This window comes from Chelmon rostratus, chromosome 7 (assembly GCF_017976325.1).
Source record: "Chelmon rostratus isolate fCheRos1 chromosome 7, fCheRos1.pri, whole genome shotgun sequence".
In the NCBI taxonomy this organism is placed as follows: Eukaryota; Metazoa; Chordata; class Actinopteri; order Chaetodontiformes; family Chaetodontidae; genus Chelmon; species Chelmon rostratus.
The window spans coordinates 21,058,613-21,082,697 of NC_055664.1; the positions used below are offsets into that span (position 1 = coordinate 21,058,613).

At 42.9% G+C, this 24,085-nt stretch overlaps 3 protein-coding genes across 4 annotated transcripts in view; 2 read left to right on the top strand and 1 right to left on the bottom strand.

Moving 5' to 3' along the window:
- Nucleotides 1-17,039, top strand: part of nxn (nucleoredoxin) — a 57,434-nt gene extending 40,395 nt beyond the window's left edge. For both annotated transcript variants that reach the window (XM_041941071.1, XM_041941072.1), the window contains exons 2-8: nucleotides 2,222-2,339; nucleotides 5,973-6,106; nucleotides 8,140-8,240; nucleotides 8,392-8,498; nucleotides 9,274-9,453; nucleotides 9,950-10,074; nucleotides 15,909-17,039. In XM_041941071.1, coding sequence (XP_041797005.1) covers nucleotides 2,222-2,339; nucleotides 5,973-6,106; nucleotides 8,140-8,240; nucleotides 8,392-8,498; nucleotides 9,274-9,453; nucleotides 9,950-10,074; nucleotides 15,909-16,091 — 948 coding nt within the window. In that variant the 3' untranslated portion in view covers nucleotides 16,092-17,039. The remainder of the gene's footprint in view (nucleotides 1-2,221; nucleotides 2,340-5,972; nucleotides 6,107-8,139; nucleotides 8,241-8,391; nucleotides 8,499-9,273; nucleotides 9,454-9,949; nucleotides 10,075-15,908) is intronic.
- Nucleotides 17,040-17,815: 776 nt separating this feature from the next.
- On the bottom strand, nucleotides 17,816-20,583 carry mrm3a (mitochondrial rRNA methyltransferase 3a). The gene is made up of 4 exons (XM_041941225.1): nucleotides 19,990-20,583; nucleotides 18,954-19,198; nucleotides 18,708-18,869; nucleotides 17,816-18,596 (listed from the first exon to the last, which is right to left on the bottom strand). Exons 1-4 carry the CDS (start codon nucleotides 20,364-20,366, stop codon nucleotides 18,001-18,003), a joined length of 1,380 nt encoding a protein of 459 aa, XP_041797159.1. The 5' UTR covers nucleotides 20,367-20,583; the 3' UTR covers nucleotides 17,816-18,000.
- A 333-nt stretch (nucleotides 20,584-20,916) lies between these two features.
- Nucleotides 20,917-24,053, top strand: glod4 (glyoxalase domain containing 4). Its single transcript, XM_041940787.1, has 9 exons — nucleotides 20,917-21,053; nucleotides 21,257-21,306; nucleotides 21,425-21,545; nucleotides 21,644-21,788; nucleotides 22,355-22,491; nucleotides 22,596-22,682; nucleotides 22,788-22,901; nucleotides 22,983-23,069; nucleotides 23,166-24,053. Exons 1-9 carry the CDS (start codon nucleotides 20,964-20,966, stop codon nucleotides 23,229-23,231), a joined length of 897 nt encoding a protein of 298 aa, XP_041796721.1. The 5' UTR covers nucleotides 20,917-20,963; the 3' UTR covers nucleotides 23,232-24,053.
- Nucleotides 24,054-24,085: the final 32 nt, after the last annotated feature.

The window sequence follows — 24,085 nt, forward strand, 5'->3', positions numbered from 1 at the left end:
TTTTTGCTCAGTTTTTAGTCCACCATTGAAATATCTCAACGGCCATTCATGATCCCCACAGGATTAATGCACTTTTTTTAATCCTTTGTTTTATAACCAAATACCTGCACAATTAAGTAATTACCTTTAGCCTTAGCTGTACTTTTTGTGCTCGTTAGCAAATGCTAGCGTGCAAACATGCCAAACTGAGATGGCAAACACATACAAATTATACAACACCATGGGAGCATTATCATTGTGAGCATGTTAGCATGTCGACATAGCATTTAGCTGCAAGTGCTCACAGAGCAGCTAGCATGGCATGTCCTAACACTCAAAAAACCTTGATTTAAATGTGAGAGAGTGTTAGCTAAAAGCAGTTTATTTTGGAAGTGATGTAGTGAAACAGCAGATGTTTTTACTTTCACAGTGCATGTTATTTGTCATTCTTTGAACACCTGACGGTTTTCAAAATCGTATTACGTGTCGCATACCTCAGTGTGGATACCTCTGGGCCTTGACATGCAATACATTTCTTGACATTTTAGTGCTAGTACAGAACCAATCACCCTATCCCTCTGCCTTTTTTTTTTTACCTCTCTCATGTCGCTCCCGCACACTCTTTCAGCTAAATCCGGCTCTCAATCTCACATCATCAGCCTGGATGACAGCAGGCGGCTGAGTGAAATGGTGTCAGGCACGTTAGCTCTCGGAGACAGTCACAGTTAATGCCCCTAACCCCATCAATTTGTGAGCCGAGATTGAGTTTCCAGAGCAGCATGGAGCGTGTGGTAAATCTGTTGACTGTGGCAGACGCTGAAGTTCGCTTTTGACGGACTTCCAGACCAACATTGTCGGAGGCTCCGGGTCGTCTTGTCCATGGGACAGACCGTCTGACCTCTGCTCTCGGAGAGGGCCTGTGGTCGACCTCTGGCGAGGGTATGACAACATATGTGGAACTTGTGCAAAGAGGAGACACACAGTATGAGCAAAACACACACTGTGCAAGCTTTCCTCTCACACTCAGTGATTCTTTCTGCTCGGCTGCTGAAGTGAAGTCACAGTTTTCACAAAAAGAGCAACGAAAGGTTTTCTTCAACCTGGAGCTCGATGGTAACCTAACCCCAAACTTACTTCACAGAGCCTTGAGAAAATCAGGCCTCACTTCATTTGGCAAACAACCTATTAGAACAACTACTGCAGCATCCAGACAGCACAAATCATTATGTTTTTATGGGTGCCTAAGTGTTTGGCTGGTACAGCAGGTAATAAATCAGACAGTACAGTATTAAATGTTGTTTAACTTTTTTTCCTCTTTTGACAATTTTGTAATCTGTCTCTTCTTTTAATCCCTGCAAAGTCATTTAAGGCATTTTTATTCAATAAAGGGTCAGAACCTGAAGGATATTCTAGGTTAAGATTGTGTTTCTCATTTTCGTTCTCCCGTCTGAATTTTATGAGCTGGTATGGGATTTCATGCGAGGGATCCCCTTCTTCTTCTGAACTTGCTGAAGCAGCAACATTGCACCGTGCAGAATGCCGCTCTTTACAAGACACGGCTATTTTCTATTCACAGCGTAGGACTCTTCCCTCTGATATGGAAAGTGAGTCTCAGATATGTGAAATGCTTGATCTGCTCTTTGATGTTAAGGACTACACTGATCGCTGAACTCCATAAATAGCGTTGGTTCATGCACAGATTTCTGGCTATAAAGCTTCTCCTCTGACTCTGTGAGGCTGTCTTAATATCAACTCATCATATCGGACGTATTATGATTAAATTCAAGGCCAATGGGTGCTCATAAATGCCTATGAAAGTATGAATCGTCTATCCAAGAAGCTCCAGTAATTCGCAGGGCTCAAATTTCCTCTTTACTGCAGAGCAGAAGTCGTTCTTCTTTCAGCTGCATACCCTCTTTTACTCTTATTCATGACACAGCAGGGACAGCATGAGCTTGCTCCAGTTCAGCCTCTTAAAAGTGCAGCAGTGTGCTTCTCACCCTCTGCTAATTCACCTCAGGGCTGACTGCACTCCTCTATTTTTTATTCTACCTTCTAGTCTCCCGAGTCTCTTTAAAACAACAAAGAGGGTGTTTGTCCTATAAAATATATATGGTGCTCAGTTGACATTTGGGTTAAACAGTTCTTCCAGCTCTCAAATTAATATAAATATGAACATTAAGGTCTTTCCATCCACGTTGCTTTTCTTTTTCCAACATCTCTCTTCTTTTTCTCTCTACAGATGAAGCTGTGGAACAAGTACAAGGTAACCAGTATTCCATCTCTGGTGTTTGTGGACGCAGCCACGGGGAAGGTGGTGTGTCGAAATGGTCTACTGGTGGTCAGAGATGACCCAAAAGGTGAGATCGGAAGCCACACACACACACACACACACACACACACACTTGTAGTATATTATTAGCGAATACGTCAACACGCCGATTTATTTTTATTCCCTGACCTCAAGCTCTGACCTTAATCCTCTTTACTGAATGGTTAACCTCAACCCCAACCGCCAGCCATCCATCCCTAAAAATGCTGCTCTTTAATGAGGTAATAGGAAGACATTTGAGGGTCAAAAGGACAGATGGACATAGATAAATCTCTCACACACTTTGTCTGTCATACCTGTTTAACCCTGAATTCTTAGTGGTTAGCGTTCTTCAGTCTCTCTGGGCTGTGGGTATTCAATGGGATGCTGCTTCTCCTTGAATAATCTCTTTAACCAACGCCTGCAAGACAGTAACGCGCCCAAAATCACTCACTCTTGGTTTACATCACACTGTCTCCTCCACCTGTCCCCCATAAAACAGCAGCAGGGAAGAACTAAAAGTCCCCTGAGGCATGATGAATGAATGAGCAAAGTAAATGTAATAGAAAATGCACATAAATGCTGTTATGTGAATGTTACAAGCCGGACGCGTGAAGATACTCAGCAGTTGGTATTAATTCTCCATTTGGCTGACAATAAACTATTGCAGAAGAAGAGGGCGCAACAACATGACGTAACGCCAGTAAAAGAGTGTCAGTCAAACCTCAAATGATGGAGCACCATGTGGGAAATGTGACAGAAATATGGCATTTCTGCTTGTTTTGTGTATTAATTTGAGGTTACAGTGACGCTCCAGTGTACTCACCAGTTTGCTACAAGGTTGTATTATAAGAACTGGATAGCAGACTCAAAGATGGCGCCCACTCACTGGAATGTAAATTGCCCACCGAGCACATCAGCCAAAAAAGTTTCAGAGCTTGCTTCCGTGACGAGTGTCCTGCTGCACATGTGCATGAGCGTTGATGACAAAAGTCAAACCTTCATGGACTTAAATATTCATAATACAAATAGCAATAATTGATTTTCTTTGCAGTTGGAGGTGTTCTGTCAAAGGTTTTACAGGCGTTTCTTTTATAATGGTGGTCTATGGGGAAAATGCACAGGGGATTTTTTCCATTGCAATGTCGCGAGTGGCCACTGGGATTAATTGGCAGCCAAAGCTGAGAGGCTTCGTGTTGTATCCAACTCTCTGAATACATCCACAGTCCACGCAGATCTGAGGTTTTTGTCTGCCACTTGAGTGACTTTTAAATAGTGCGCTTCTTGTACATCGTCACTGAGTCTGTTGTCATTATATCTTTGGCACATTTTGTTTTTTTTATCAATACACCAACTTTTCCACCTTAGCCAAAATGTTCATGAAAACAGGTGGATGAAAGTCTCTTCCTCTTATAGGGTGAATGTGGGTGCTAATAAAAATAAAACTTAAACTCTGCAACAGTCCAAAATCATTAAGTGGAAGTCCTCCAACTAGAGTTATCTAATTAACCTCAGTGGACTGTGCAGCACAACTTAACTGAGTAAGATGAACTTCAGAAATCTTAGTAAACCAAAATGCAGTGAGTACAGTCACACCTCATTCTCTGTAATGATGTTTACCACATACCTAGAGTTCCCTGCGGAGATACTGCACTGCCACATCATTCAACATTTGGCTAAAACATTTTGCAACAACTTTTCCCCCCTCGTTTGTGTTGATGCTGCCGTAATTATGGTGCTGCATGAATATTATAGCGTGTCCGCGTCTCACTCCCTCATCTGCAAACCCTATAATTTCTGCACTTTGAAGTGGAGGCAGAGAATTAACAAGAGTGGGCTTGCATTCCTTTCCTGTGCAGAGGACGTCCTCTGTGGCTGCGAAGAGCTCAATATTTTAAAACGTTGCCTCTCCAGATCCTGTTAGGTCAGCATGAAAAAAAGTGCCATTAGTCATGTGAGAAGGGAGAATAGCGGCACTGTAGCAGCACAGCAGTGAAGCAGAATGGATTTCACATGATTGTGACAGATTTTGCAGCCTGGTTAATGAAAGCCAGTCCAAGCCTGCAGTATTATCCACGATTCATTAGCTGTTCTTCCAAACTTGACGTGGCTGGAGAACAGATTAATCTCTGGCCTCAGTAGCAAATATGGGCACAGGCAGTTAATTATGCCTTAAATCTCCGACTATGCTCAACCACTTTCAAAGAAAAACAGACCTACTTCTTTGTTTTATCGTGCATTTTGATATATTTTCATGTTCAGGTTATTTGAGAGTCAGACTGAGTGCAGTTCCTGATGTGACAAATCAATTCAGCTGCAGCAGCTACGCTTAGGAGAGGAAAAGGGCACTAAAAGTTTGCCGTGCATCGAGACTGGGAGGGGCTGGTGAACGATTCAGGACACCTCTGCCTTTCACTCCTGATGAAAGGCCTGACTTGAGTGGCGGCAGACTAGCCTGCAGCGCAAAGATGGAGTGCACTTTTACAATCAGGACAACAATAAAAGGCCGCGGCAGCGCGGCGCAGACGTGTCATTCCTGCCTAATGAAGCCCTAGACAACCACGTTCGCATAAAGAGGCCATTATGAACTGGCCATACAAGGTTTTATTTATGATTACCTCCTTTTTAATTCGGCAGCACCAAATACATCTCTAGAGGTTGACGGTAACAATGAAGAGGAAATGGAAAGTGTGGAAGAGAGCGGGAGGGAAGTATTTCTGGCAGCCTTCGTTTGCTCGAGAGGCAACGCTTTCAGTCATCATTAAAACCATATTTTGAGCCTGGTGTCTATTTCCAAGAACAGATGTCACAAAAAAGCCTGTAAGTAATGCATACATGACAAGTACACAGGACTAGAGCAACGATTAGCCGATTTGACAGAAATGGCAGAATAGTCATGTGCAGTTGGCTGAATAGAAACCAAAATTCTGTTTCCAGCTTCTCAAATGTGAATATTTTCTGATTAAATCAAACAATTAATGGAGAAAGTACTTGACAGATGAATCGATAATGAAAATAATCATTAGTTGCAGCTCCACTCTAGTTCTTCGACTTTGCTGTTTTTTAACCACTCCAGTGCTGTGGCTTTATGGAGAGTAATACCAATCCTTTTGATTGGTCCAAACCGAAATATGTCAACAGCTATTGGATAGATTGCCCTGAAATTTGGTACAGATGCTCGACTATATGTAATGACTGTAGGAGATCCCCTGACTTTTTCCCTAGCGCCACCTTGAGGTTGAAATGAAATGTCTCAACAAGTTTTGGATTCTGGATGGATGGATTTTGGTCCACACATTCATGCTCCCCTCAGAATAACTTGTTATGATTTGGTGATCCACTGACTTTTCATCTAACACCCTCATCAGGTCATCAGGTGTTTTGGTTCATGGCCAACATGTTTTAATCTCAACAGTCTCAGCTGTGCATTGTAAATATTGTGAGCACGTAGAACTAAGATGGTGAACAGGGTAAACATTATACCAGCTAAACATTAGCATGTTAGCATGTTAGCATTTAGCTCAGTGACCTGTTATGCATTCATACAGCCTCACAGAGCTAGCATGGCTGTAGACTCCTCCTCATCCTGTTTTCTTATCTTTTTTTTATGCATGATTTTATTTTCCCCCCCTCTGCATCTCTCCCTTTCCATCGCCCGCCCCACTTTCCTACCCTCTCCCAGGCCTGGAGTTCCCCTGGGGACCAAAGCCATTTGCAGAGGTGGTGGCAGGGCCTCTGCTCAGGAACAACAGGCAGACGACGGACAGCAGCTCTCTGGAGGGACACTACGTGGGAGTGTATTTCTCAGCACACTGGGTGAGTACAGAAAGGAGAGAAGGAGGACAAAGTTTTTTCGATTTTTACTTTTCTGCCTTCCTAACTCCGTCTCCTGGTGCGAAGAAAGGGCATCGCCAGCAGAGCGGAGCAGGAAGAGACAGAGCAGTTCATCGAGACAGATAAGAGAGAGGAGCAGGAGGGTGGAGGCGACTCTATTGTGTTTGTGTGTTTACATTAACAGTGGTCAGCCATCCCTGTCAGTCCTTTCACCGCCACCTCTTGGCCTTTGTAAAGTCGGCATTGGTAACCCCGCCCCACTGACATCACCATTGTCTCTTTCTCCACTGGACCTGCTGATATCCAGCAAAGGTCATGACTCAGTGATGCACGAAAGGCGTTATATCATCGGCGGACTGTTCCTGATGAGATGCAGCGCAGGCGCTCCGAGGCCAGTCAGCACAGCAGCTGCCAGAGCCGCAGCCTCAGAGACCGTCTCTTCAGAACGGTGACGCCTGAAGGCTGGCTCACACCCCAGACTCATACAAAATTGAAAAGGACAAGTCACAAAAGCCATTACGGGAGTTTATTTGCGGCGTTTTTACACCACATTCCCCCCGGTTACTCATGTAAATCTATCCACTATTAAAGTCATTTTACAAACATGGATTGCCAGCACCTGGCCTTGCATTTACACAGAAGTGCATGTTAAGTTGTTTTTTTCTCCCCTTAGTGTTCTAGGGACCTGAAATGGCCCGTGGCAGAGAAACATGACCTATATTTTACTGTGCATTTGCTTTTTGCCTGCAGTGTGAAGGGATGTTTCTTTTAACTCATTACAGTAAAACTTTAGCTAAAATCTAGTTCAGTCCCAAACATCTGCAAATAAAAGCCCACACAAGTCGGATTTCTGATGCTTTAGAATTTACACCACATCGTGCAAACTACAATGAGCACAGAGCACAATATACAGTGTTTACTCCTGTGAGCAACCGAGGAAGAAGTCAGTTAATGAGCAGTGAATTGATCGAGGCTTTGTGCTGCTTCACACTCTCACTCCCGCCATGCCTTTGTGTTGGTATGGTGCGTATTCGTGACTGGATCAATGAAAGTGCTTGACATACTGTATCCACTATAATCCACTTGACTGGTAATGAAGTACTGCCTGCACCTAGTCAATAAATTCTAAATAAATAAAATAAATAAATAAAACAATAAACATATCCAAACACCTCTTCTTAAAAAATTAAGACTATTTTTTTATTAACTTGCTAACATACTAATGCATTGTTTATCGGTATTGTAAGGGTTTGTGATATTAATAAAATCAATATGTTTTACCAAAAACTTCTATTAATAATCTGCCAATATTTTCTGAGTGAATGCTATTAGTTGTTAAGAGCTTAAGAAAATATAGACATGAGGAGTAGGTTGTTATCTTGCAACTGTGATGTAGCCTTATAAAATAATATTTAGGATAATTTGTGATATTGAAAAAATCCTTCAGGAAATCTGCTCTTACGTCTCAGAAACAGTGGAGGGAGACTTTTCCTGATGTCTCTTGTAGCAGAGTATCTGAAGTTCTTTACACTGTCTGATGTGAATGTTCAGTGTTTGTATTTTAGTCTGTATCTCACCAGTGGGGGAGCTGACAGAAAGAACATGAGAGAGAGAAGTTGGAAGTTAAGACTGGTTTGTTTTCCCTCCTGCTGCCATGGCACTCTGATGTCATCTTAATGCCAGCCATACCACCGCTCCCCCTGCCTGGAGAGAGTGTGGGCTCTCCTAACACACACACACACACACACACACACACAGCATCAAATACTCTCCCAAGCTTGAGCATTACAGCAGGATTACTGTTTTAAGCGGTCCGGGCTATATTTGAAAGAAGCTGGATACAAAACAAGAGAGAATTGCTAGTTTGTGGAAAGGTGTTTGGTGACATACAGGAGCGAGAGTTTGGAAATACCCAGAGTAAAAGAAGCTGCGGCGGCGGCCTATCCTGTTTGTGTCTTTGTGTACTGTATGTTCACTCACTCACATCCTTCTTCCCCCCTTTCTCTCTCTGTTAGTGCCCACCCTGCCGCAGTTTGACCCGGGTCTTGGTGGAATCGTATCGAACTGTCAAAGAGTCGGGTCAGAAGTTTGAGATCGTGTTTGTCAGCGCTGACAGGTACGACTGACACACACACACACACACACACACACACGCACATCTGTCTCCGTCTGTCAAGGACATAAATAATCAGTCCTCTCTACTCAGCTGTTAATTGAGACCACCAAACCACCATCTGTTCTGTTTGGTGCTTTCCAACCACGTCCAGGTCGGAGGAGTCCTTTAAGCAGTACTTCAGCGAGATGCCTTGGCTGGCGGTGCCATATCCAGACGAGGCTCGGCGATCACGACTCAACAGACTCTATGGAATACAAGGTATTTTACAGCCTCTTCCTTCTTCTGATCTTCAGGCTGAGAGAGAGCTGCAGAGCTTCGTTATGTCACACAGTGAAACGCTGGCACGATGGCTCACGGCTCTCTGTGCTGGGCAGGCAAACAGCAACACAGATTGCCCTGCAGCCTGAGGAATGTGGGCCTGTTATCAAGTTCACAGTCTCGTTCGCCACAGAAGTGCTGCGCCTCGCTCTCGTCTCCTGATTCCCTCCTCTGTGTGTGTGCAGAGGACTGTGGATGAAGTTAGCAAGAGCGCTGGCTCTCTCTCTCTGGCCTCTCCTGCAAAGAATGTGAGGAATGCACTGAGGAACAGGTCAACGCTGCCCCCCCCCGCATTCAGACCCATGCAGTTCACGATGGGCCCCCACCTCTGTCTCTGCAGTCCACATGCGCAGACAAGAACACACTCACGCACATTGTTTACTCCCGGATGGTGTCTGTTTCTGATAAGGCCGTTAATAAGGGAAGGAGATTATAATCAGAAGGATGTTGGGAAGCGATGACATGAAAAAAAAAGAGTTGGAACATCAAGAGTGAAACCAGAAAGCCCTGCAGAGAGGTGAAAGTCACTAGAGAGGGAAGAAGCAGTCAGAAATGGCCTAAAACATCCTCACAACAAAACAATCTCAGCGGGAGAGGGAGCAGGCTGCGTCATGAGGCGATGATTAACAGAAATGGCCCCAACTACCTCCTGCCCATTTCCTACCCTCCCCTCTTTGTCTTCTTCTCACACCATCTTCACCTCCTCCCTCTCCAGGTATTCCCACGCTGATTCTGCTGGACGCAGAAGGTCACATGATAACGCGACAGGGCCGCGTGGAGGTGCTGAACGACCCGGAGTGCCGGCTCTTTCCCTGGCACCCTCGGCCCGTGCTGGAGCTCAGCGAGTCCAACGCCGTGCAGCTCCACGAGGGGCCCTGCCTCGTCCTGTTTGTGGGTGAGTGGGCCCGCATTTATGGTGAAGCCGCTGCAGCTCCGCATGGGGCTCTGCCTGGAGCTCCTTGTGTGTGAATGAAGTGGCATTTATGTGGAGCATATTGAATGTCAGAAAATTCTTCCAGTGGTAAAAGGTCCAAAGGTCTGTGGGAAGTGCTCTAGTATTTATCAGTCTATTTATATGCTAATAGAGGAGGTGCACAGAAGCAAAATGCTGGAGGTTTGTGAAAAGCAAAGAAAAATGACTGAGACATGAATGTAGGACAGTTTGCTACTTGTTTTGTGAGGACTGAGACCATCCTGGTGTCGCTTGAGGTCAAACTGGACTAAAAAACAAGACAGAGACCATCTGTACAGCTCCTTTCAGGTGCTCACGTAGTATCTGTCCACCAGTTGTCCCTGCTTCCCACTTCACTCGTCTGTGCATTTTTCCTCTCCCAGGTGTCATTTTTTCATACTTTTAACATCTGTCTGTGTCTCTCTCCTGGTTCCTCAAGACGCTGAGGAGGAAGGTGAACTGGAGCCGGCCAAGGAGCTCATTCAGCCAATAGCGGAGAAGCTTATGGCCAAGTACAAAGCCAAGGAGGAGGAAACGCCACTGCTGTTCTTTGTGGCTGGAGAGGTGAGATAAGCCCCTCGAGGCCACTCAAGACAGAGTGAAATGCCGTGTCACACAAACCTGCATAGCTGAAGTCTAGCCTTTAGAATTATGACCAAAGTATGTATGAAGCAGGAACACTCAACGTTAAACAATAACCTTCTCAGTGCTCTCTGGTGGACAATTCATTTGAAGTCTTGTCTCAGGTTGTGGATTAATGTAAATCCAATATCCCCTCTCCTTCTACCTCTGCTTTTGCTCTCCACCAACTCCTGAGGGAAATATCTGTCTCTTTAGCTGTTAATGCTCCACTGTGTTCACAGGCTAGTCGCTAACCTGCCATTTGGTGCTGAGCAGGTAGTGCACAGTTGATTTTTATTATTATTTGCTGAAAACAGCTGCCTGCCGCCAAAAATTGCTGTGGCGAGAGTGAACAAAGCAGTTTAGTGGCAAGCTTTGCTTTTTTCTGATTCCTTATGGGCCTACATGTAGTACACGGATACCATTATGGATGTAATAAGCTAATATCGGCCAATATTTGGTTTATTTATCAGTCCGCCTCTAACCACATATTGTAGGTCTCTGGTTTGTGTCTGCACCCAACACCTTGGCCATTGTTGAAATGGCAGCAATAGAGGCCCCTCTTTGAGCCTCTTGAGCCTGCATGAGTGACACTCACTCCTATCCATGACCCCGAATTCAACTGGGTGCCCTTATCATGATTTGTAGACCCGAGCGTGCCAGCAGACTTTCTGTACTCCCTCAGACTACGTCCAGATAATCCCTCCATCTCTGTCTTTATCTCCTCCCACGTCTTCCCTGTGTGGGACAGACCCCGCAGTTTCCGTAACTCTTGTTATCTCATCTTGCTCTGTCCTGACCTTTCCAGAGCTGGTGGAGTTAGCAGCAGCAGCAGACATAATTACCAGATTAGCTTTCTCTCCCCAGCTCCCCAGCTCCCCTGCTCTCTGCCCTCCAGCTCCCCTTCCTCCCAGTTCTCTCTGCCCAGCAGTCTGGGAGGACTGCGCTGGTTTCTCGTGTCACACTTCAAGGGCAGGCTCAGGTTTCGGCCGTGGGGCTCGCACATGTGCTAACTGTCTGACACTGTGTCTGTCCAAGGTCCCTCCACCCTGATGTCAGCCTTGAAATGTCACTGACATACGTACAGAGAAGGAGAAAAGCTTAAGTTTTGCGTGTCGTGTTCATTGTCAGTGTGCCAATATTTACTTGACCTAACACAAAGAGACATTGTTGCACTGGAGCTTGTAGTGATCCAGATGCGTCTTGTGTTATAGCTGCAGTCTTACGTTTGCTTTGTTTCCCTTGTGGCATACATGCTAAGGCAGGTATTTTTACATCCATGTAGCGCAGGTATAATTTCCTGGCTCTTGTTCAACCGGCTATGAAATCACCAGGCTTCATTTCCAGATCGGGTTCATGGTCAGATATCACTTCCCGTTTCAGGCGTTCTGAGAGCGAAGCTTCCAGGCTCTGGGCTCAGATTCCTGCACCTTGGCCCGGGTTAGCCCTGGTAGTCGCACGCTCCTTGCCAGGCCAGCTGCTGGGTTTTCTGTGTCCATGAGACAGCAGTATGTTTGCAGTCTCTCAGGGGGAGGCTGAGCAGACCAGGCTGAGCCGAATGACACAGGATCTTGTTACACTACTGAAAAAACCATACGCCACAGAGTAGCACACTGACTTATAAACGCAGAATGAAAGATCTTTTGTTCTTTCATTTCTGCTGTGCTGTGGCTGTTGCATGCAAAATGAACTATAGTGGTATTATCCAGGCCCATAAGAATTTAATTGATTTTGTGGCAAGCAGGAATAGCTGTTGCCTGTGATTATGTGTGTAAAGCTCAATGAATATTATATTTTTAGCCATGCAAGCCAAGTGGCTTGTATGGGAGGGCCATGCCAGTCTCAGTCAGTCCACTACACCAGCCGTCAAGTATTATATGGGTGCTATGAAATTGCTGTGGTCCACATATACCGGACACTGTATTTTGTGGTCCCTTGAGTTTTGCTTTTGCGCTACCATGAGGTTGGTATTGAGTGACATTCATGGTGTCCAGTGAATGAATCCTAATGACTTAAGTCAACTAATTTGATTAATTTTGATGGTCGATTAATCATCTGTTTTTTTCAAGCAAAAATACTAAATATTTGATTGATCCAGGCTCTCAAATGTTACAGTTTGCAGCTTCTTCAGGTTGCATCAAACTGTAATTTGAGTATTTTGGTGTTTTGACTGTTACCTCGGCCTCTGGGACATTGTGATGGGCAGTTTTCATTGTTTCTGATGTTTTATAGACTAAACAATTAATCAATAATTAGTAAATAATTGTCAATTGCAGCTCTGTTCACATTTGTGATTAATTGGGTCAAATATCTCACCAGCAATGAAATGAATTAATATGAAATGTGCTACAGATAATCATGCCTCATTAAGAATGAACTGAAATAATGTGGTGATATCTAGCACCGTCATCAGGTCAAAATTTTAGCTTGTTCATTAATTTTATGACCTAATGGCTGCAGAACTAATGGTGTGCATGCTAACACGCTAAACTAAGATGGTGGGCAAGGTAAGCATTATATCAATGTTAGTAATATCGTTATGAGTATGTTAGCATGCTCGTGTTAGCTTTTAGCTCAAAGCTAAGTGCAGCCCCACAGAGCTGTTGGCACGACACGTAGACTGTTAGTATTGTTTCATTATAAACACAATAAAAGTTTCTTGTTTATTTGCTCGAAAAAAAACATTGCATTGAATATAAGCTGGCTTTATCAATAAAGATGAATAAATGCAACTATTTTTATTTTCACATAGCATTGATATTTTAAAGGGAGGACTGGTATTTAGATCATGAGGAGTGCATCTCTTTTTTATGTAGGCTCACATTAAAAATTTGTGTTTTTATCCCTTTATTTTTTATCTCTTTTTTTTGTAGCTCAACCCCAGTTGTTTCAATCTGCTGTCTTTTTATGCTACATTTGCACACACCAGCCAAAGATGTCTTCACTTTGAGCGATACACTGATGAGCAATTGCTGCTGAGAATATCCAAAATTTCACAATGATGGCTTTTCCTCCCCAAGACATCAAAGCTGGCCAGTGAGACGGACGCAGCCCCAGCTCAGAGGCCAGTGGGGAGGTTTGCTCTCGTTCTCAGTTCAGGCCTTATCAGATGGTCATCGTCTGTGAAATGCCACAGTGCATCAGTAATCAGAATAAGCCTGACATGGCCCAGCAGGTTCCACGCGGTAAACACACGCTGAGCCTTATCACAGCTGTGAGTGCGGGCTACAGCAGAGAGGCCCTTTGTCTGTTTTGTTCTGAGCTGAGCTGCAGAGGGCGGGGGGCCTCTGGAATGGCTGCACCTCACTAGAAGCAGTTTACACAAGCGGAGAAGCCAAACAAAAGAAGATGCATGACTTCCTACGGGGGCGAAGACCGATGCAGAGATTACATCTTCTCATATCGGAGAGGCTGGAAAGGCCACGGTGACAGATTGTGGAATTTCGCTCTTTGTGGTTTCTTTACACTGCGTGCCCAGATGATCTATAATCTATGCTTAGTATGGCTGCAAGTGAGCATGCAAGACAAAGCTTTTATATGTGGCAGGAGAATTGAGCAGTATTTCACTCGTAATAACATTGTCCTTAGTGACAGCTTACATCTGTGAGTATTAAGTGGTCAATGTATGGTGATTTGTAGCATAATAAAATGGGCTCCGTTCAGAGGAAGTTAGCTGCCTACAACAAAATACCACACTGCAACTCATCTGTTCCATCTGTTAGCAGTTTTGCAAAGTAGAGGTCACAGACTTCATCTTGGCATACTTATCCTTTTTAGGTAGCAGCACAGCCAAGCTATTCAATGAGAAGTCTGAGAGCTGATTGTGTGGTTTGATCCATTTAGCAAGAATAGCTGTGGATTTTCTGATAACAGGGAAGACACAACAGAGAGGTCTGAATGGAGGGAACGCTTGAGCGTTTTATACAGCAGGAAATCCATCCAAAGTCTCTTTATCTTTGGCTTTGTTTTGACAAAACTCACATTGGCACATAAATCAGTAACAGTATTAACATCAGAGGCGCTGCCTCCATGAGAAGTCCAACTCTTTGTTGCAGTGCCACCCTCTGGCCCTTTCTTGTTAGTTCTGCATCCCCAACATAATCTTTTCCATATGAAACTGATCTTTAATCTCTGCGAGTCTTCCTCTGCGCCAGCAAACTAAGCTGAAGGGAAATCAGGCCAATGCTGTCATGAAGAAAGGAGAACGCCTCAAATGATAAAAGCATTACATATCTAATAAGTGAACTGTGCGACCTTACAAATCTATTTGACTTTGAGAAGATATGACGAGAATAATGGATCTGTGTCAGGGCAGGAATGCTGATTTCCAGAAGCAGTCCTGGCTCGAACCAAAGCTGAATTACAAAAGGGTGTGATTTCTTATTCCGTCTCAATAATTAATGGCCCTTTCAAGCTTGTTTGAAAGTTGCTGCTTGCCTGCTCATTTGTGTTACCTGTGGCTACGGGGGCTGCAATCCCGACTTGTAAAAGGGTGAAAGGTGACATCGAGCCTCAGGCAGAACATGAGTGAAGCAAATAAATAAAGCCAAACCTGGCAGCTATCTATTTGTAACACATTCCTTCACAACTCTGCGCTGCTCGCTCTCCTGCCCACGTGTGCTGCTCAAATACTCTGTGATGAGACTTACATCTGACGTAAGTGAGCTTTTGAAAAAGGAGAGCTGTTGTTGGACCCCCACCTGGTTCCTTCCTGTCTTTCCACGCAGCAGGATGCATGACTAAGCTCCAGCTCTCTGGTCTCTCTGGGCAGGCTGCCTGCAGGAAGACAGGAGAGAGAGTTTCATATTCTCTTTCAAGAAGTGTGAATTAATAAAGATTGTGCCAGGCAGTTCTGAATTTTATGGGGTAATCTGAATGTAGCATAGTTCAAGTAATGGGCGCTGTGGTTTCCTTCGCCAAAAGCAAGTCTGAACTGATGAGCAGCAGAGAAATGGGTAATTTAGAGTGTAATTTCTCTCCTGGAATGTACCCAGTGTTTGACTTTCATGTGTGTTAGAGTCATTCACATGCCATGTGAGCAATGGATAGATTAGGAGACAAACAGAGCCGCTTTGCTCGCAATCACATTGCATCTTTTTCACTGACAGTCCTTAAAGCTATGTGTACTAGGAAACCCTTGTCAGCTTGCATACTGAAAGTTGCTGTGGCCAGTTTGACCAAGCACAGGATTTATTTGAGTAATTTTAAGAGGCCTGAAGAAGTCTGATTCAGTTACAAGATAACAAGCCCAAACTAAGAGCTGTCCAATGCTCATCTGGTCAACTTTTGAGTAAGAAAATGAAGTCATGCAAAAGAAAATGCTGAATTCCTACACACTGTCAGCACTGCGGTGTTGCTCAATAGACTGTTGTTGTTCAGTGGACTAAAAGCTGACAGTGTGCAGGAATTCAGCACTTCCTTTTGAGAGATAGAAAAAAGTTCTGTGTTTTCCTGTCATCTTCTAACCCCTCAGATTTATCTTGGGAACTAACTATATGGCCCTACGCACAATATTATAGAGTAAACTATAGCAGAGCTATTTTGTAGTCCACCATTTTTGAATTTGCTTTGAAATGTGATCAAGATGTCCCCACTTTAGACTGAGCTTTTTTGACTTTCCAACAAAACTTGTAAAATAGTCACTTCAAATAGAGGCTCTGGTTTGGGGCCGTTCCCAGTAGGAAGTAATCCAACCGTGCATGTTCAGAATATACCGCCGCACCTTCACACAATATCACATCAATCACTGTTTTTTCCTTTTTTTTACTTCGCCTCAGGATGACATGACTGACTCCCTGCGGGACTACACAAACCTCCCAGAAGCAGCACCTCTGCTCACTATCCTGGACATGTCGGCCCGTGCCAAGTACGTTCGCGACGTAGAGGAGATCACGCCGGCCGTAGTGGATCAGTTTGTCAGCGACTTCCTGGCTGAAAAGCTCAAACCGGAGCCCATCTAAAGAGGAAGTCCAAATATAAATTGGACATACTATATGGGACTCACTCCATCATCGAAACCCTGATCTGTTGCTATGCCCCTCACCCTTCCCAGCCTCCCACTATCTCTCCCACCTCCCCCCTGACTTTGTCAGACTGTTAGAGAGATGTCTCACTTTTTACTGACATTTAACATTTTTTTTAGACATGTTCCTCTTTTCATGGAGTCCTCTTTCTCCTGTGGTGCCTTGCATTGATGATAGTCCCTACAGTAATATATATGGAGATTCTGTTGGTTCTTTTTTTGTTTTGACCTGAGGAAAAGTGTTTTTTTGTTGTTTGTTTTTTTCACTCGATAGCTTTTCTGAACTCTATAGGAAACCAGAGAATTACCCAGTGGACCTACTTATTCAGCTGATTCTTTGCTTTGTGTTTTGTCTGCAAAATCCTCATTACTTTTGGTTCATGAATGATGTTGAGAAAGAGTAAGATGCATTTTTACAGTTGTAATTCACTTGTAGTGCAAATGTGCTCAACCTCAGTTGGATGTAGCCGTAAGCCTCTATGGCCCTATTTAAAAAAAAAAAAAAAAAAAAAAAAAAAACATTATGACAGGTGCACATACAGTAAAAATCACATTATACCTGCTTGTACCAGACCAATGACTGATGTTTTAAACCCCCTGTGTCTTGTTGTGTGTGTTACGATGTGAGTGAAAGTCATCTCTTGCCAGTTGTTAATGGTGGTTCTCATCTCAGTCATTATGAGGATTTTCTGTGAAGGTCCCTTAATGAAAAGGCCAGGTTATTTCTGAAGGCACAAAAATGGCATTGGAAAAGTGTTGAATGTATAAATCCCTGTACTTCAGTCATGACTTCTCACATCCATTAAAAATTCACTGGTAAGTGCAAAGTTTTGTTCCTTTTTAAGCTCAACAAATAAAGTTAGCTCTTGGATATGTAAAATACACACAATGCAGCGACTCACCAGTTCCTTTGTTAGATGTGTTTGAATAAGGCCTGCGGTCTCAAAGATACTCAATGCAAATCTTGCAGTTATTATAGAAGGCAGTGTGCAGACTGACTCATTTTTGTCCATGTATGAAATCCAGGTGAGATGTGTTGTGACTGAGAGCTCTGCATATTTGCATAGACAATGCGACTGCAGATATAAAGGATGGACATCAGACTGTTGCAGTGAGTCTGGTCCTTTCTGGAGGAACTGTGCCTCAAGTGCAGGAATCTATTTAAGGCTCTGAGGGACTGTATGAAAATTACTAGGAGGGAAGGAGGACTGTAGTCAGACTTTTTTTTCTTGGAGAGCATGGAGGGTTTTGGGATGGGTCATATTTCTAATCCTGTATTTATGTATTATTAATATAACGTGAGCTTCATTGCATAAAAAATGGTCAAATCAGAAAGATTTTTCTCTTGCATCATGGCCACTGAGAATTCTGGATTCCGATTGGCTGGAAAGGTAACTTGACCACATAACTGACTCCTATGATGGATTGTTTTTTGAATTTAATTTGTTCTAAATTAACACCCCTCTCAACTGTAGGTACAGACGGCAACAAAGAGGTTTATCTAAAGAGCTTGGTGCTGGGTTATTTGTGTAACCACCACCAACAACTGAAGTGAAGCTGGCGGCCTGAGTGTGGGACCAGACAAAATGACTAATCAAAGGAATCCGATTAATTGACAATGAAAACAAATTATTTGGTTTAGCCCGAAAAAGGAAAGAAAACACAAAAAGTTAAACAAGGCAGAAATTCACTGGATATGAATCATTTCACAAATCCCTGCTTGAAATTCAGTGTTTTATTATTAGCAGGGCAGGATGTAGAATGGAAATGCATATTAATCTGTTCAGTCTGTACTAATAAGGACGAATGGTACACCAGAAGTCACATTATAATATTTAGAGCCAATATCACGATAACTGCTGCTCAGCTTTAGATTTCCTTTGTCTCCCAGATGTCTGCATTAGTTTTAACAGCTGCTTCCTGCCCTCAAACAGAAGGATACTGGCGGCCATGGCTGAATTCAAGCTGTCCATAACAGGGACGACAGGAATGAAGAGCCTGTGACCGGCAGTTTTCTCAGCCAACTGGACTGCCTCTAGACTTAGGCCATGAGTCTCTCCACCTATCACAAGAGCAGTGGGGCTCTGAGCCCAACTCTCATGGTACAACTTTGTGCCCACTTGGGGAAGTGAAAGTCCCTCTGATTCACAATCTGAGTCAGAGTCAGAATCGTAATCCTCGTAGCGCATGTTATTGGGATTAGGCCTTGCGCTGGTCCAGCCGTAGTCTCCTACTTTGGAGGGTTTGTGAGACACATCAACTTGTGAATCGCTTGCTTCTCTACTCATGTCAGCACCACAGCTGCTGTCAGCCACATGGACAGTCACAGGTCTAGGGAGGTGATTTTCAATATCATTCCAACCCAAGCTGGGATAGATGGGAAGGCGGAAATGGGCGCCCATTGCTGCACGCAGAACTTTAGGCTCCCAAGCGTCAACACAACCTGTTGGTGTAAAAAATAAAGAGATTTGAAAAACTACAAGCAACGAAGCAAAGCCATTTTAAAAGGGTGGAGTTGTCTTGTTCACAACACTAACTGATAACATGGGCATACCCTTGGTAAGCAGGACATTATGGCAGCCAGCAGCAGCAGCACATCGCAACATAGTCCCAAGGTTGCCAGGGTCTCGGATGTTGTCGCATATCAGGGACAACGGCACCGAATGACCTCTGTTTGCGAAGTCCAGGCGTGAGGGGTCCGGGCGAGAAAATATTGCTGCAGATGAAGATGTGGAAGTCAGCACCAACTCAGGAGTATCTATGCTTCATAATGAACCAAAACAAAAAGTGTGAACCTCACCGATCACCCCTTGTGGCGCCACAAGGTCAGACCAGATCTTGATGTCCTCAAACTTGACTTTGACCAGCGTGGCCCTTTTCAGCTTGTCTAAGGGCAGCTCTCGGAGCCGATCCACTGTACTGAAGAACACCATCTGTGGGTTGGCTCCAGCATCAAGGGCGTCACAGATCAAACGCCTGCCCTCCAGGAGGATTTTACCCTGATGCTCCCGAAACGTCCTCGAACGAGCAACACTCACTAACCTCCTGAAGGACAGAGATGCAGACGCGAAGATGGATTACAGGAAGTGTGAACATGTATAATTATTAGAATTATGATCACTATTTAAAAAACATTGTGAGTTACAGGAAGCTTTTATATCAAAATAATACTTTTTGGATACTTTGCTCTGAGCAAAATTACATTTTTCTACAATTTTTTCATTCAAAAGATGCCAGCAAACTTATCAAATATCAATGTTTTATTTAATCTGCCACAATGTGATTGAAGAATGTGTAAACAAGATTATGAATCTGACCACACATTGGTTAATCTATGGACACATCCTGATCAGTACCAAAAAGTTATCCAGGCTCTACACCCCGCTTGGCCCCTCTCAGTGTTAACTATATATTATATTACTGGATTATTCCTACTGATGCATTAACGCATTTCATTTTCATGCTGTAGCTGGTCGAGGTCGAGCTAATTATCTTACACACTGCTGGATAATTCAATCTTAAATAATAAATGATTATTTCATAGGCCAATCACATGTTTTAATGTAAAATATTCATCTGGAAAACAACAAGTAACCATAGTTGTCAAGAAAAAGTATTTGACTAAATGCAAATTAGCATAAAATGTGAAGTACAAGCCCCTAAAAATTGTACAATGGTGCTTGGATATTCTGAACTTACTTTTATGATCCTCTAATCTGACAGAGACGAATGTTATTAAATCTAATAGTCAACTATTAGATTCGTTCTACTTTGAATGTCAGTGTCGTGACCCGTCGTGGAAATAATTCACTGCTGCATCATGCAGTGACACTTACGCCAGTCTTTTATCTCCAGGGAAAGCCCTCTCGAAGCGCAATCCATCAGTCTGATCCTCTGAAACAGTAACGTGACGATCCTTTGCAGATGACTGCACGTTAGTCCTCGCCTTGACAAAGTCAGGTTCTTCATGATGCCTTGTTGTAGCTGTGACTTTTACCTCCCTCTCCCTCTTGAGGTTTTGTTTTGCTGGCTGAGATTGTGGCGTCGGCTTGACGACTTCTCCCGTCTCGTTTTCAGGAAACAACACTTTGACAGGTTTCCTCCTCAGTCCGCGTACATACCGTTTAGATTCCACAATGCCGTTTGCTCTTGTTAGAAAAGCACTTCGCTCTACAGAAGCAAGACATATCACGCTTCTCATGTACGCTGCCATGTTTGTCCCGTTTCTTCTTCTCTTTTCTTTTTTACCGGAATACTGTACAAATACAGGCTACCCTACTTACCGCCACCAGCTGTAGTGTAGGTAAAAGTACATTTACACACCTAAAATGAATCTAGATTACTGGATAACATTAATAATTTACTGCGTGCGGATTTATTTCCCGACAATATTATCAAACTTGTTAATTACACCCTTTAGTCATACTTTACTCTTCTTTTTCCTCGCAATCCTAACGCGTCAAAGTAGATGCTCAGCTGTAACATCGCGAGAGAATGCGACATACTGGGTGATACCATTAACCCTCATAACTAGGGGTGGCAAACGTAGTTTTATCACTTTTTATCTTGCTTGAAGTTGTTGCACTTGTCCATAATAATATTATAATGATAATACATTACAATGATAATGAGAAACGGTGAAATACTGCCTGGGATCTGGTATTTGCAGTGGTAAATGCCAACTGGTTGCTAATTTTATATTTACTTTACACCAATCGACGACAGAAAAATCGATCATCAAGGAAGCTTAATCGTTCCCTACACACCGCTCTGCAATTCAGACATCATAGCATAACATCTGTCAACAAACATGGCTTTGAGACGAGCGCTGCATTTTGTTTTCAAAGTTGGTGACAGGGCCAAAACAGCCACGTTTTACCGAGATGTTCTTGGCATGAAGGTACTGTTACTGAGCTTCATTTAATGGTCAGATGTGACTGAAACCATTGATTAACTTTTGTTGTTGATAGGGTGGTCTCAGCTTAAGTGTTGCACAACGTTGCGTAGCTAGTAAAGCCAATTCCTCTTCTTTCATATGAGTGAAACTCGAGTGTTTTTGTTCTCCTGATGAATGCTTGTTCTTTCATCTCTTATCCATTTTAGATTTTGCGTCATGAAGAGTTTGAGGAAGGCTGCAAAGCAACGTGTAATGGGTAGATAATGAGTCGTCTTAAACTAACTGAACTTTGCTCTCACAAAGCTGTATAACAAGTTTAACAGAGCTGGTAATATCCTTATAATGACCACTGCCCTCATCCTGTATCCATACAGCCCCTACGATGGAAAATGGAGCAAAACCATGGTTGGCTTTGGTCCAGAAGATGACCATTTTGTAGCTGAACTGACATACAATTATGGGGTGGGAGAGTATCAACTTGGCAATGACTTCTTGGTGGGTGAGCGGTCATTTGGAAGCTTTAGAGAGAACATGTGTTATAAAGGGTACAGCAGTCTTGTAAAGGGATATTGTCATATATGTTTCCACATTAGGGGCTCACTCTACAGTCAAGCAAAGCTGTAAGCAATGCTAAACGTCTGGGATGGCCTCTTACTGAGGTAGGAGAGGCTCTCTATCTGACCCAGGCTCCAGGAGGGTATCCCTTCTATCTTGTGGACAAAGAGCAGCCTCCCAGTGGTGAGTGTCATTGTAGTTTCTCCAGAAATCAAGAGTACAATTTACGTCACAGCTTCACAAATGCAAGCAGTTGCTTGCTGTCCTAAAAATATATGATTATTGTTTATTATAGCACGAGATATTTTATTTTATTCTATGAGTCAGACTCAATATCTAAATGTACATATATTTGGTATTTTATAGAGTTCATTATTCATTGATTAAAACTTAATTGATAATATTGAAAATTAAATAATAATTTCAGATAAAAAACAAATATCATTTGCAGCTTTAAATATTTTAACATATATTAAAACTGAAATTACTGTAACAAATAACCATGTCATGACTTTGTCTTAAAGCCTCTGCAGCATGGTTTATTTTCTTGAAGTAATGCTCACTGTTATTTTTTCCTTAATGGGGATTTCATGACTGCAACCAGCATGAAAATTTGCACATTACTACTCACAGAAACAAGTGCAGTATGAAGGAAGAGGCTCTATCTGGTCATTGCACATGTTTAACCATGGCGCACTGTTTTTAACTCTGTTACTGATCACCTGTAACCTTTGATCATTTGTTCTCAGACCCTGTGCAGAAGGTCTGTCTCGGAGTATCAAACCTCCAGAGATCAACCCACTACTGGACTTCGCTCCTGGGGATGAAGGTGATGGAAAAGAATGAAGAAAAGAAAACAGTGCTGATGGGATTTGCAGACACTCAAGTGAGTCAAGTATCAAAGAAATAATTGCATTTTGTGTTCTATGTTAATAAATAAGAAATTATTTTAGTCTGGATGTTTTAATTTTATTCTTTATCTACACGCAGTGTAAACTGGAACTTCATGATATCAGTGGGACAGTAGATCACGGAACAGCGTTTGGGAGAATAGCATTTTCATGCCCACGAGAGCAGGTAAAAATATTATTTCATGAATACATCTTCATGTCTGTTAATATTTGAGAAAAATAATTGTCACTGTCATAATTTTCGTCATCAATATTTTATCACATTCTACAGCTGCCTGACCTCGAAGCCTTGATGAAAAAGGAAAATCAGAAAATTCTCACTCCATTGGTCAGCCTGGACACTCCTGGAAAAGCCACAGTAGAAGTGGTTATTTTGGCTGACCCAGTAAGTGCATTACCATTATACTGCTGTAATCAAGTGAGAGCAGTCTGTTAAAAAATGTTAACTGGACAATGGTTGTTTTAGGATGGTCATGAGATCTGCTTTGTGGGAGATGAGGCTTTCAGGCAACTGTCCATGGTGGACCCCAAAGGAAATGACTTGCTTGATAAGGTTGGTTTTGCTCCAATATTTTCCTCTCTACAGTAAATATGCAAAATGTGTTGGAAATTCACTGGACCTGTGCCCTTTATGCTTTTGTGTTTTTAGGCCATGGCCGAAGATAAAAGTGACGAGTGGTTTGCCAAACACAACAGACAGAAAGCTGCTGCATGAGATGATGGGGCTTGCCTGGAAATTGTGCACCATCAATTTCTCACCAGTTCACTTGATGATGAGTTGCTGTACAAGGCACCTGTAGACAACTCAATTATCCTTCAGCTGGCAGTATGAGATTTTTTTTTTCCCTGGAAACATGCAATGAGGCACAGTTGCATTGACAGCACTTTGTAAAAGGACCACTTGTTCAGTGTGATGGACATTTTTCCAATAAACAGTGGTGGGCAAAAAGTCAATTTAACACAACTTATTCATAAAAATTATGAGCCCACACTTTTGCTTCTGGGCCCCTGATGACCCTCCATCAACCACCTTCTGGGCAGCATGTATCCAAATTGTGTTCCAAATAGTGCTCTAATTACTGAGGTCACACTACCTGGCTGCAAGATTTCTGTGGGTCAGTTTATTTAGGAACATATGCCATGCAAACATAATATTAAGTAAAATGATAAAGGCATTAATTGTAGATTTAGACAAGGCTGCAACATGACATAATAATACAGAGGCTGTCTTATTGCTTATGTTGTTTTCATAGTAAAACTCCACAAATGTGCAGTTAATCAAACAACCAAAACCTAGATACATGCAGTGTTACTGCAGCTTTTAGGGGTTTGGGACCCTGGGCAGTTGCTTGTAAATCCAGCCTTGGGTACCAACCATTGAAGTATGCGGTGAAATGCACCATGATGCTGTAAGAGGATGCTGTTTACAGATAAATGCATTCAGCATCATGCAATTGTTTATTCATGTGTTTGAGTTACACTGAATCTTATTTGCAAAATTACATGTCACTCATGTGGTTGAAATAAAATTTGTCTCTTAAACTTTCCACCTTTGTTAAATAGTTTATT

What these genes read in the sequence shown, in the direction of transcription:
- mrm3a (XM_041941225.1), bottom strand. Translation starts at nt 20,366, where the DNA reads ATGGCAGCGTACATGAGAAGCGTGATATGTCTTGCTTCTGTAGAGCGA. An exon ending in GGCGCCACAAGGGGTGATCG is followed by an intron (nt 18,870 to 18,953) that starts GTGAGGTTCACA and finishes CTTCATCTGCAG; the next exon opens with CAATATTTTCTCGCCCGGAC. An exon ending in TAATGTCCTGCTTACCAAGG is followed by an intron (nt 18,597 to 18,707) that starts GTATGCCCATGT and finishes TTACACCAACAG; the next exon opens with GTTGTGTTGACGCTTGGGAG.
- glod4 (XM_041940787.1), top strand. Translation starts at nt 20,964, where the DNA reads ATGGCTTTGAGACGAGCGCTGCATTTTGTTTTCAAAGTTGGTGACAGG. An exon ending in GAGATGTTCTTGGCATGAAG is followed by an intron (nt 21,054 to 21,256) that starts GTACTGTTACTG and finishes TATCCATTTTAG; the next exon opens with ATTTTGCGTCATGAAGAGTT. An exon ending in TGCAAAGCAACGTGTAATGG is followed by an intron (nt 21,307 to 21,424) that starts GTAGATAATGAG and finishes GTATCCATACAG; the next exon opens with CCCCTACGATGGAAAATGGA.